At 39.6% G+C, this 13,550-nt stretch overlaps 1 protein-coding gene across 2 annotated transcripts in view; it reads left to right on the forward strand.

The window, feature by feature from the left end:
* Window positions 1-5,491: 5,491 nt before the first annotated feature.
* The window catches only part of LOC148953644 (uncharacterized), a 107,392-nt gene continuing 99,333 nt past the window's right edge, over window positions 5,492-13,550 (forward strand). For both annotated transcript variants that reach the window (XM_089087290.1, XM_089087291.1), the window contains exon 1: window positions 5,492-5,581. In XM_089087290.1, coding sequence (XP_088943416.1) covers window positions 5,549-5,581 — 33 coding nt within the window. In that variant the 5' untranslated portion in view covers window positions 5,492-5,548. The remainder of the gene's footprint in view (window positions 5,582-13,550) is intronic.

A 13,550-nucleotide genomic window follows, 5' to 3' on the forward strand; every position in this document is an offset into this window, starting at 1 on the left:
CTATATTTTACCCCCCCCCCCTAATTTGCAATATATAGTCTGAATTATATATGGTAAAATTCTGGACAAGATACCGTTTCTATCAAGGGAAGGGGTTAGGTGACGAAAATGAAACATTCTCGGGTGGGCTTACAGACTAAAGTGTGTCTTGGGAAAATATTTCGAAGTAGCCAACCCATCTCTACTCCTTTTTCTTATAGAGGGCACTGACCTTTGATGACCTTAAAAAAATCTTTGTTTTATAAAAGTGAAACATTCTAGAATAAATCATTTGCTTAAAAAAAAAATTAAAGTTGTTTTCATCCTTGCACCTTTGCTCAATTAAAATTTGTTAAGTTTCAGAGATCTGGGAACACATTTTCTAAATTTAGAACAAAGCTTTGATATGGCTTCAAATTCTACTCTAGTATCAGAAATTTCATTTTCAAACTAAAACCAGAGAAAAGAAACTCAAAATTAAGGTATAATATTGTTTTGTCAAAATTCCAAGACATAGAAATCAGAAGGGGGTTAGCATAGTATAATGGCAATACCTACCCAGAGTATGTTTTTGGCCCTGGATTCACCACTGAAAGTTTTGTTTTCCTATCCTAACTCTGGACAAACGCTGGATAATTTCGTCTTTTTGAAGAACCGCAGGATTTGATACTAAGTCTCCTGCCTAGGATACTCCGGTCATCTCCAGTGTCTGCGACGGTTAACATGGACTTCTAAATCAATCATTCATCGCCAGATCAAGTTGATTATGGAAATGAATTCCTGATTGAACAGGAAAAATCTAAGCTTTTAGACACACAGAATAGCGAGGTCAAAATGCGGGGTTTGGTGTTCCTGAAAACTGCGACTAAAGTAGTGATTAAGCGAATGTCTCCTGCTCTGGATTCACTCCTCAAACTGAAATTTTTATCCCCTGTGATTTGCTTGTCTCAGTTTCAACCCCAATTGGGAGACTTGCCATTGAGAATTATTGCTACCACTGATCTCAGTACCTTGGAGAATCAGTGGAGGAAACTATTGGACGTTAATTGGTCGTATGTGTGTGGAAGAACAATCCCCAAAGATTTCTCTCAGTTGTGGGTAGCCATCCTACATTATCTTGATGCTGTTGGGGCATCTCATTTTCGTGAATTAGCCAGGTGGGCATTGACCCTGTTGACTTTGCCAATTAGCAATGCGATGGTGGAACGGCCTTTTTCTTTTGATGAATGCCGTTAAGGGCAAGCTCTGAAACGGGATGCTCTGGACCCCCATGCGTCCTTTAGTTTCAAATGCCGTATCCTTCGTGAATTCCTGTCAAAGAAGAGTAGCCTAAATGATTGAACCGAGAGTTTTAAGTTTATGCTTCTTTAATATTAATGGGACTAAAGATAAGGACCACACAATTAACCAGAAAATGCCAGACGACGACATTTTATTTCTACAAGAGCACCTTTTTCCTGTTGTCAGTGTCAATTCACTGCGAAGGAGCAGTGCGCATTTGGTGTTCAATATTAACGCCCGGCGCACCAGAGGGAGACCCTCTGGTGATCTAGCTTGCATCGTTATGCAAAGTTTGGTGGATTTTTCGCCTTCCCTCTATGAATTTTATACAATTCATTGCAATATGACAATTTCATTGCAATAAAAATCGGTGATTGTGTGCTTATCAATGTTTACCTACCGTTTCACCATAAGCGCATTGCTTCTCTCACTTGATTTTTCAGCGCGTGCTGCTCTGCGAAGAATCTTGTCACAGACATAGAAAAGCGTGGCTACAAATGACTTTTTTATCGGTTATTTCAACTGTGATGTGCTAACCAGTCCACACGTACTAACCCACCCTTAGATTCCCTTCCAAGTGATTATCGAATCGTGGAAAAACCTTAATTACAGTTACATTCATAATAGTGGGGTTTTATCTGATTTTGATCATTTTATTTGCTCTGCTACTACATCTTGTTCGACAGTGCGCTTGAATGAAAATGAACGTCATTGTGACCGTCATTGATGTCAGTAATTATAGTGTGCATTGTTTTTTCACAGATTTTTGCTCTAAGCTTTTTCCACAAACGTCCAACAAAACATTTTATTCCTGTTTCCCATGCGACTGTTCTAAATGGTGTAAAGCAACTTAAATCAACAAGCGTGGACTCTGATGGTATGTGTGTGAATCACATGAATTTAGAGTCAGTTGCTTTAATTTCACATTTACAATTACTACTCCAAATGTGTTTGTCATCTTCCCTTGTTCCAGATTGATTTTTATGCGGAACTGTCACTTCTCTTTTGAATTGCGGAAAAGACCCCTTGAATTGCAATTCTTATAGACCAACTACACTTGCCTGCAATCTAAGTAAGGTATTTGAATTTATTCTTCTGCCAAATATCAACACAAACTATGAGCTTGATGTAAATCATGTTAAATTCAAATCACGTGTTGGTTTGTCAACATGCTCATCGTGCAATAGCTGCTCTATTACAGGATGCTCAGACCGACGGTCTTGAACTTTACATTTTTTTGTGCTTCACTTAGCTAAGGTATTTGATTCTGTTTGCTATGCCCAGCTTTGGCATTCTCTTGCTGTATCAGGGATTAATTCGTCAGTTATTTTATTGCTGCGGTTTTGGTATGGGGATTCTCGTGTTAGACTGGAGATGCAATCACTTTTTTTGGAAAAAACCCTGTTAAGTCAGGCGTTCACCAAGATGGAGTTTTATTCCAATATTTATTCAAAATGTGCATTCGTCATGCGTTGACTAATATCAAATCTACCTGTTTTCTAGATTACACCAATATCTCCAATATCACCAATATCTACGTTGCTAATGCAGACAAAATATTGTTGATTAGCAGAACGAGATCAGGCCCTGTCCACTCAGTTGATCTTGTTTCTCGTCTTTTTCTAATATTGGATTATCCCTGAATGTTAATAAATGTGAGTACCTGGCATTCGACGTGGAATCACCAGCTACAGTTTTTGCACTGCCATGCGGATCTTCTTCTATTCAATGTGTGAATGTTATTAAGTGGCTTGGTTTCCATATTTGCAGTGCACTCTCTAGGCTTCGCGTTAAACCGTAACCATGCCATTATTAGTGTATACGGTTGTACGGATATTACTGAGTCATTTTAAAGAGTAAATACTGATTTAGCCGATAATGCTGGTCTTTCTCTAGGTTGTTTCCACCCCTTAATTAGATTGTTTTACCGTTAGTTAGTGCATTTATTTGTGTATAATTGTATTTCTTTATGTTTCGTTTTTCCTAGTATTCCGCTTGTGTTTTGTTGTTTTGTAGCGGGTTAAAAATAAATTATTATTATTATTATTGGCGTGCTTTTCAAAGGCTAGGGCACAGCCAAGAAGTATTATCATACCTCTTGTCTGTGGGCTAGGCAGGGTTGCCACCGGTGACACTTTAGTGTCACTTTTGACACTTTTTTCTTAAATGAGCACTTTTTGGGACACCTGACACTATTAGGACACTTTTTAGCAAAAGTGGCACTTTTTTTGCTAAGTAGCACTATTTTACAAAAAAAGAATTTTTTCAGACAAAAAAACAGAAGGAAAACTGTCAATGTAGATATGCATCGATATCCTTTTTCCGTCAGTTAAGATTTTTATCTTAACTCCGCGTGCGGCAATTATTGGATGCAAGAATCTTTCTATCCGGTGAAAAACGTAAACGTGTTTGTCTCTATCTGTGTGTGAGAAATTTTATATTCTTATTCTTATCACTGATAAGCGAAGATTACCTAGTGATCTTCGGTAGGAAATACTTGGCAATGAAGAGGACAGAGACAGACATTTAACTGCAATGTGGTGGAGAAGCCTTCAATTTTTTTTCAGTTGTTTAGTTCAACTATTTTGTGTTGTTGCAATAATTTGTAGGCTCATAGACGATAAGTCAGTCAAGCGGTTTGCAATTCTTGAGTGGGTCCGAATGCAATTTTCGTGTTTTTAGTTAAGGGTTGACTACAAGTCAAAGAAGAAAAAAGCAAGAAAGGTAAAGAGTGTATTTTTGCACCACTATTTAAATAGCTCTTACTCTGTTAAACAGTTACTGGGCTAGTGACTGCTTAACTTTACGCGTCTTTTCATCGATTTCCGTGACGAGAGCTCTTGAAGCCCAGTGACTGAAAAGCTCACTGGTAACATCACACAACGACTCATCAACGCAAAAACATCCACTGAGCTCACTGGTGTCCCACAAGAATATCTAGTGACCTTTTCAGTGACTGGGCAAGTGACGCAAAAATGCGCTCTAACATTTCCGTTCATATTTTCATATTTTTTCTTTGAACTCTTGGCAATGGACAAATGAATATTCATACATAACCATCATACTAAAAACAAAATTGATACCAAAACTTCCATTATCTTAAATCCTATGCAATCATTAGGAAAATCACCATCTAATTTCACTTTTTTTTCTTGCTTAAATTTATGTTACATCATTACATAAGTTGGATTTGGACGCACTTCATCCTTTTAGTTATTTCATTCCCACTAATTTTTGATTGTAAATGTGCTTTACGCTAATACTCTAAATTCTCGTTTTTTATTATAAAGGTGCTTTCGCATTGATACTTAAAATACTAGTTGACTGTTTCTATGCCCTAGTCCCTGGAGACATCGTAAAGAAAAATTTACTGGGAGTGGCGAGAGTTCTCGTGAAACTTATTCTATTCAGGTTGTGATAAACAAATTAGATGATATAGCTGTCTTATTGTTTTTCCACTAGTTTTTGCCAAATAAATTATTTGAAAGAGTTAGTGTCTGATCCACTATTAGTTGTGTTTATCGTAGGGTCATCAATAGCTACGATCTATGTTCGTGCCATTCTCTTCAGCATTTTCGGAGAAAAGATAAGTTTCAAGCACCTGAATGCACTGCAATAATCCAGATAGTTCATTTTATGAAAAAAACTGGATGAAAAACCCTCAAAGTAGAAGAGTATTTCTGTCGCTTTTTTTCTGTTTTCTCAAAAGAAAAAAAAAACTAAAAGTTTTCCACTTTTCTTTTTCCGTTCCTTTTTCACGCTATGAACAGAGACTGTTCAGAAAAATAAGAGAAGAAAGTATTCTGTAGGACGAGTTTCCATTTTATACAGTAAACACCATTTGTGTTTTAGCGGGTTTTTACGAGAGGGGCTGGAAAGTAGACAAGAGTGGAAGTGCTGCGCAAAGCCGGAAATCAACACCGACTAAGTAAAATCAAAATTTCTTTTTTATAGTTGATAGATGGCATTAGATTCGACACTTCATGTTGGAGAATTTAAAGATGCGGGAAACCACGCGGGGGTGATCCCAAGAGGATAGGCCAATGTTTCCAATTTAAAAAGCTTGTTAATGTGAGCGCGAGCGACGCGAAGCGTCGAGAGTGGCAAATTTTTGGCAAATGACACCTTTTATACAAAATTGACACTATTTTGCCACCCAAAGTGGCACCAAAAAAACCGGCTGAGTGGCAACCCTGGCGCTTGGGCTTGTTTTTTGTTTCACTTTCTGGCAGCACTGCTGCTGGCAGAAAAACTCAAATTAATAAAATACTGTCTTATTTTTTTGCTAATGGAAAGAAATGAATATCTTTTGGAAGTAGAGGTATACGATTGCATTATTTTTTTAAAAACCAAAATAATGAAATTTTAGATTAATGGCCTACTTTTTGGGAAAGTTGCCAAGCTAGTATTCCTATAGCCTAGATATGGTAGCCTACTACCCTATATTCCTATAGTACCATAGATTGTTATCCTGGCAAATATGCCTATAGGCAATGATGTAAGACAGGAATAATATGGGAAAGAATGGGTAAAATTCTAGATTAGGGGCTGATCAGAAAGAAACACCTTATATAGATATTTTCTACTATTTTTTAACATCATTAGCTAGCCTATTTGGATTTCTAACAATACATCCCACCCCTTAACGATTTTACAATAATAATAATAACATTTATTCACCCACCATCTACAAAAATAGATTATAGTGGTGCACTAAAAGAAAAAAGAAAAAGAAAAAGAAACCAGCTTTGAAAAGATAAAGATACAACACTTGGTGTAATTCACAAGACTCAAGTAAATGCAGGTGAGAAACATCATCTATCTAAATTAACTTTTAGCACTGAATTATTTAAAATGCAAGACCATTGTTTGGATGGCTCCTTAAGACCATATTTTTCAAGGTGAGAAATCCTATAGGCCTAACACTTAGGTATAGGCCTATACAGTAAAAATTTTGCAAATTACATAGGCTATATATATAGTTCTAGCCTATATAGTTATGGCTTATAGTTATTATAATTATATATAGTTCTAGCCTAGGATTTAGTAAAATTATACATTAGAGGGTTTCAAGTTTATTTGAAAACAGCCTAGTTAACTTAGGAGAATAAAACTCTTAGGAATTTAGCCTAAATTATATGCTGGGAAGATGATTTTGAAGGTCCTATTTCTACTCCTTCCCTATTTCTAAGCTGCAAAAAATTGCATACAAGATAGGTCTAAAAATCTGTCTTAACTTTAGAAAAAAATAAGTTTTTGGCTTTTCTTTGGCTCTATGAATGAATTTATGACTTATTTATTACCTGTCATTAATTTAAAGAATACAATTCTAATTATTTAAGTAAAATACTCCATAGGCTATTACCTTAAATTACCTTAAATCGCATTGTCCAGCAAAATAAGGAAAGATCCTGTAGAGTCGCTGGTCAGTGACAATGGGGAGTCACTGGTTCGGCGGCGTCCCACTCTGTTTTCCATGGTTTGGTGGACCAATTATTTAGTCAGCTAATCACTACTTCACCTGTTAAATCACTAAAATCCCTTCTCTGTCATCTGGAATTATCATGTAGAATTTTTGCCAAATTTTTTTAAATACAGATTGGTAAAAGTAATCTAAGAGCCTAATCTTAGATATGCTTTTAAAGCTTGAGTTTAATCCTAGTAAATATAGTTCAATTGTAAACACAGGGTCATAAAGCTAGAACAAGCTCAAGCTTAGACATATTTAATATAAGACAAATGTTGTGAAGCAGAATAATTATATTTAAATAGGCTATGCTGCAGGGGTAATTTTTGTCAAAAGTTAAATATTACAAGTTTGTTATAAAGTCTGCTGTTTATTGTCAATGATTATTGTCAGCCATTTCCAAAAAGCCTAGTCCAAATTCTCAGCCAGCCTCAATAATCAGAACCTATATTCATAATGTCCAAGAATAGGACCTCATTGTCTATCCTTAGGAAAGAAACATTTTATTCAAGATGTTTGCCCAAAAGTAGGCACTGTCTGAGTAGCAGGGCTCTTCCCCTAGGATTTTACATGATAGTAGTTTTTTTTTTAATTTAGGACATCATTTTCAAAATTCTCTAAAACCTTAAAAATTGTTCTTTAACAAAGTTATGAGGCTAAAAACACTTTCTTTGGGCATTTTGTGTGCTGTAGATCTCTCTGAAATTTGCATATTTATAAAATGATGTTTATTAAAGTTCAACATCCCTTTGAGATGGAAGGGGTGGTGGTTGATATTTTGAAAACTTCTTGAACATAGTTTAGGCTCTGAATTCATTTCAAAAAGCTTGTTTCAAAAACTGTTTTACAAGATAGCCAAAAAGTCCATGGTCTCAAATTTTGTCCTTGCATATATACAAGACTAAAAGAAAATGCTAAAACATTGAAGTTCTTTCTTTATAGTATATACCATATTTTCACTAATCAAATGTGATGTTTGGTATCAGTTTTGCATTCCACCTCTCCTGAATAAAACACTAAAATTTTGAGATCTACTTTGAAAATACTTAGTTGCATCATCATACCCATAAATTTTACCAGCCGTAACAAATGATTTAAATCTTAGTTCAGCAAATATTTTTACCTCAAACCAGGTCAAATATAGTATTGACCTTGATTACCACATTACAGATGTTCAGAACTGTTCTGACAGAAGTCAGTTTAATAGACTACCTAAAGGTAATAAATTTTTCCCTGAAGCAGACTATGTCTGCTGACCACTTGCCTCTGGATATGGGGTTTCCCCTAACTAAACGCTCCATGTTAATGGGCAGCCTCAACCTTATGAGTTGGGTGGAGCCCACCCCAGGGACTCTCAGTATCTTGGCAAGTCCTAGCTCTAATTTGATCCCAGGCATAGGGTCAGTTGGGTCTGCACCCCTCCCCCCGAAAATTTTACCACAACGAAAAACAATGATTCTGCCTCGGCCTCTTTTACCTTCCACAACCCCAGCAAGTCCCTGGACCAATTTCAGACCATCAAATGAACCTTATTGACGAGGGTGGAATACAACTCGCCACCTGGAACGTACTCACACTCAACTTTCCTGGAGCTAAATCAATGCTTGCCTATGAGCTAAAACGCTTCAATATAGCTGTGGCTGGCCTAACGGAAACCCGCCTTGTCGGAAGAGAGTCCGAGGATATTGGTGAAGGATATCACCTGATCTGGTCTGGTGACCCAAAAAGCAAGACAACTGGTGTAGGACTCGCGCTGAACGCTAGAGCCAGGAGATGGCTTCTCTCCTATAAACAAATTTCAGAGAGAATACTGATGGCTCAGCTACAACACAAGGATGGAAAGTGGACAATTATTGTATGCTATGCTCCCACCAATCCTAGCCCTGCAGAAGTGAAGGATCAGTTCTATGCGGAGCTCTCAGCAACCCTGTCTAGAGTCCCACCCCACAACATCGTCACTCTTCTGGAAGACCTTAACGCGACGGTAAATGACAGGGAGGGCGTGTGGAGAAGTGTTCTTGGCCCTGTGACTCCAGATTCACTGAATGACAACAGACAAAGACTCCTCCAGCTCTGCAATATGCATAATCTGGTTATTTCAAACACGCTCTTTCAGAGACAAGATATACACAAATACACTTGGTATAGTAATGACGGCCAGACAAAGAAGATGATCGATTATGTTATGATCTCAGGTCGCTGGCGCTTGTTGATAACAAATTGCCGGACTTATAGGTCAGCCGAGCTTGGAAACACAGACCATAGGATGGTAGTCGCCACACTCAGGCTACGCCTGAGAGCACAAGGACAAGTAAGACGGCCTCCCAAGCTCGATCTGAGTAGTCTGGCTACATCTCAGATGCAACAGAAGTATGCTCTTGATATCTCTAACCGGTTTAGCTGCCTCCAAGTTCTGGACGACCCTGAAGTAGCCTGGAAGTCTTTCAAAGATAATATACTCGATTCTGCTGGCAGAACCATTGGCCACAGCAGACACAAGAATAAACCCTGGATATCCCAGGAGACTCTGTCTGTAATTGAGCTGCGCTGGAAGGCCCGTTTAGCAAAGAATATGCCAGAGTACAGACGACTCAATGGCCTGCGCAATAGCCTACTGCACAGTGATAGGAAGACCTTTGTCGACAAGAAAGCCAGCGATCTTGAAGATGCCTTGAGAAATGGAGACACCTGCTCCCTTTACAAACACCTCCGCGAGCTGACGGAAGGGAAGACTTCCACTGTGAGCTGTATTTTGTCTGCTGATGGAAGCATGCTGGATGACAATGCAGGCCAACTCTCTGCCTGGAGCAGTAACTTCTCAACGCTTCTGAATGCTGAGGCAGTTGCTCATCCCAACCCTGATCTGATTGAAGCAACAATGAGCACACCCGAGGCTACTTCCTACCTCGTATTGCAACCGTTTACCACCTTTGAGATCCAAAATGCTGTAAAACGGTTAAATAATAATAAAGCCCCCGTCGTCTGTGGTATTCCTGCAGAACTCCTCAAGTACGGGGGTGCAGCAATGATTCTGTGGCTCCAGATAATCTTTTCAGCTGTATGGACGACGGAAAGCATACCGAATGACTGGCGTGCTGGCATCATATTGCCGCTCTGGAAACGTAAGGGCAGCCGTCAAATCTGCTCCAACTATCGTGGGATCACGCTTCTCTCCGTTGCTGGTAAACTCTTTGCCATGTCACTCCTGGACAGGTGTTCCACCTTTTTGTGTAGAAAGAGAAGAGTCCAGCAAGCCGGATTCATGTCCGGCAGGTCGACGACGGAGCAAATGTTTACTATGCACCAGTTGATTGAGAAGACGCAGGAGTTCCACCAAAAAGCGTACATCGCATTCGTGGACTTTAAGGCTGCCTTTGATTCTGTTGATCGCCATTCACTTTGGCTGATACTAAGAACTACGGGTCTACCCAAGAAATATTGCTCACTCTTTGAAAAGCTGTATGAGGATACGGAAAGCTGCGTGCAGGTCAATGGAAGACGCAGTCCCACATTCCCGGTGAAGACTGGCGTCCGCCAAGGTTGTGCCGCCGCTCCCGAGCTTTTCAACTGCGTCATAGACCATGTTATGGCCAGCACAATGAATCGCCTTCAATTCGGTCTTCAGTTCGGAGACCGGGTACTCTCTGATGCTGACTTCGCCGACGGCATAGCGCTAGTTGCGAGCACCGTCGATTAGATGACCAAAGCTCTCCAGGTGCTCTCAGAAGAAGCCTCGAAAGTTGGACTAAAGATCAACTGGTAGAAAACCAAAGTTATGCTCCTTGAGCCCCCCACGTCCCGTTCTACTGTAAAGGAAGTCAACATCGGAAGCAACCGAGTAGATGTGGTTGAAGACTTCACTTACCTGGGATCTTTTTTGTCGATTGATGGCTTGATCACAAAAAAGCTTATATCTTGAATAGCCAAGGCTTCAGCACTTGTTGGGAGGCTTAGCAGCATCTGGCGAAAGCCAAACATAAGCCGATTTACCAAAATGCGCATCTACAATGCATCAGTCAGCACCGTCCTGCTGTATGGAGCGGAGACGTGGCCAGCTGCCAAATCTATCCTCAGCGCCATTGTTGTCGCTCAGACGAAACATCTCCGAAGAATCGAAAGACTTCACTGGACTGACCTCGTTAGCAACCAGACTCTCCTATCACGTACGGCTCAAACTCCTTTCTCAACGCAGCTTGCCCAGCGTTCTGTTCGGTGGTACGGCCACCTCCTTCGCATGCCACGCGACGCCCCAGCACGGGTCGCATTTGACTTCAACCCCACCCTACACAGATGGAAACGACCCAGAGGACGCCCACACACTAGGTGGAAAGACAAAGCCGATGAATTCCTCACCCATGCCCACATCCCGGTGGAAGAAGCTGCGATCCTGGCAAGCGATAGGTCAACCTGGAGGCGCCTAGTCTCACCGTTCTCTACGCCGAACCCTTGGCAGGAGCCTTAAGTCAAGTAAGTCATATATATTCTAGAGCCATAACCATGACTGTTGATATAAGTTAAAGTCAAAGTCATCAAGGCATCAGGATACTTTTTAATTTCCAAAAGATTTTTCTGTAGAGGCAGAGAGACTTTGATTTGGTCTTCATGTTTTGGTATGACTACATGTGCTGTGGTGTCATTGGTAAAGTGATGCAGAGGATTTACAAGGTTATCTCCCATGTTGTTTGTGTAGAGAATAAAAAGCATATGTTCCTGTATACTACACCAGGGTAGACCCTGGTGCCGTGCCAGCAGATAGACTGAACGCCGCCGACAAGAGGCCTGGTTGAACGCCGCCAAATTGTTGTAATGCCACAGGCTTGCCACCGCCAGAAGAGGCAGTGGCGTTTGGTTGACTTAAATTAATTTTGCAGCAATTCTTTATTGAGTCAACTGCAAAGTTGTAGCTTTTCCTTCTTGTGTGGTTTTGTATTTTGATTTTTCTGATTAGAAATCAAGCAGGGCTTGCACTATCCCCAAATTTTTGGGCATTTCCCCAAAAATCTCTGCATCACCCCCCAAAAAATTGGTTCCCCAAAAATCCTGCAATCACAGTGCCACCCCTAGCAATTTATCACCAGTGACTTTCCCTGCCAAATATTGCTTTGCATACCATAATTCTTCACTAGGGTGAATTGGGGAAAGTCCGACACCTTAACATGTTTTTTTTTGTTAAATTGACTCTCAAGATTTTTTTTTATGAGTATCTCATATCATCTTCTATCAAACTTTTTTTTACAACAATTTCCCATATTATTCACTTTCTGATTTTCCCATATACTGTGCTTGTAGCCCATCACCAGGTCTCAAAGTTGGTGGAGTCTGCTATGTTGGACTTACCCCAGCTTTGGGGGAAGTGCAACATATCTTACTAGCTTTTTTCAACAATATGTCAAAAATAATATGACTTCACCATCTTAAAGGGCATCGAGGAATCACTATAAGTCCATAAGCAAACAATTTTTATGTCAAACTGACTGGCATCAAAAGGCCAGACCATACTTTTTTCTGCTGCTGTGGGGTAACTCCGACGGTGTCGGACTTACCCAACAGATAAACGTTACAAGTATCATAGCCGAGGTGCACAAATCACTGAATATAAATGATTGCTTGTATTTTAAAAAAGAAAAACATATCACACAAAATATGGTTTGACTCCAGATACAAAAAGTTACTCATATATGTTGTAGCTTACGTATATGGGCATAAAACAAAGATCTACTGACGCTTGCTAGTAACTGCCTTGTACGATACAATAACCTGACGGATTTGGGCTATTTCAAATGGTCCGCTTTTCCCACTAAGTTTACTAGTCCTGTTTAATGTATTTGTCATCTACAGTCTCGAAATCGTCTTTCTTTGGACAATTGAAAGAGTAGGTGGCAAGGCTCAAGCAGTGAAGAAACTTGAGCTTAACTTTTCCCTCGTCAGGAAAGTCTAGAACCCTTCCTATGTAACCTTGTTCGTAATTCCTTGCATCGTATCTAACTGCATAGTACTCATTTAGCTTGTGAACAATCTTTTGCTTACTGGGTGTCTCCTTGTCATCGCTGTCACTTTCTTGAATAGTATCTTGAATACTCTGATCATCATCATCAGAGCCAAGTTCAAGGCTGATGTCTGATTTGCTATCACCCATATCTCTATTGGCTTCCCTCTTAGGAAATATTTTTTTTTCGATTTTAGACCCTTCCCATCTGAACCTTTCTTCTTTTCTTTGCCTTTTGCTTTCAGATTTTCTTCTCTCTTAAGCACCTCTAGATGTTCTTTTGATGTTATCACTTCTGCCTCTCTTGCAATTTTCTTCCGTTTTTCTATTCCTGAAACTGATGGTAGGTCGGGCTGCTTCATTGAGTGAAGAAGAATCTTTTCAAAAGTTTTTGATTGGTTGCCAAGCAACCTCCTTGGACTAAAGGTAACAGAAAAGGTAATTTTTCTAGTTCATTGTTGACAGTGGTTGTGACTTTAGATGTGCCTGAATTTTTCTCCTGCTCCTTTTTCATTTGTGCATAGCGTCTCAACTTGGTAGGTTCAAACTTGGTTTGGTCAATTACGGATGGGTTTACTCTCATTGGAACACTCAGGTCAAAGATTCCAGTTGCTTTGAACAACTTTTCAATCAGGCTAGGAGTGAAATAGGTATCCCATACCTATGATAAGAGACATACAAAATCCTTCTTTGACAGAATGTTACCAGGGTGCTCCCTCTGCCATTTCGAGAGATTCTGATCATAAGACACTTTCATTCCCTTGAAAACCACTTTATCGAGAGGTTGAAGCATGTGGAGGTAGCTTTAGAATTGTCACGTTAATTTTATTTGCAAGT

The sequence above is a fragment of the Artemia sp. Qi Xiang Cuo genome, chromosome 3, assembly GCF_049724085.1.
Source record: "Artemia sp. Qi Xiang Cuo chromosome 3, ASM4972408v1, whole genome shotgun sequence".
NCBI classification, from domain to species: Eukaryota; Metazoa; Arthropoda; class Branchiopoda; order Anostraca; family Artemiidae; genus Artemia; species Artemia sp. Qi Xiang Cuo.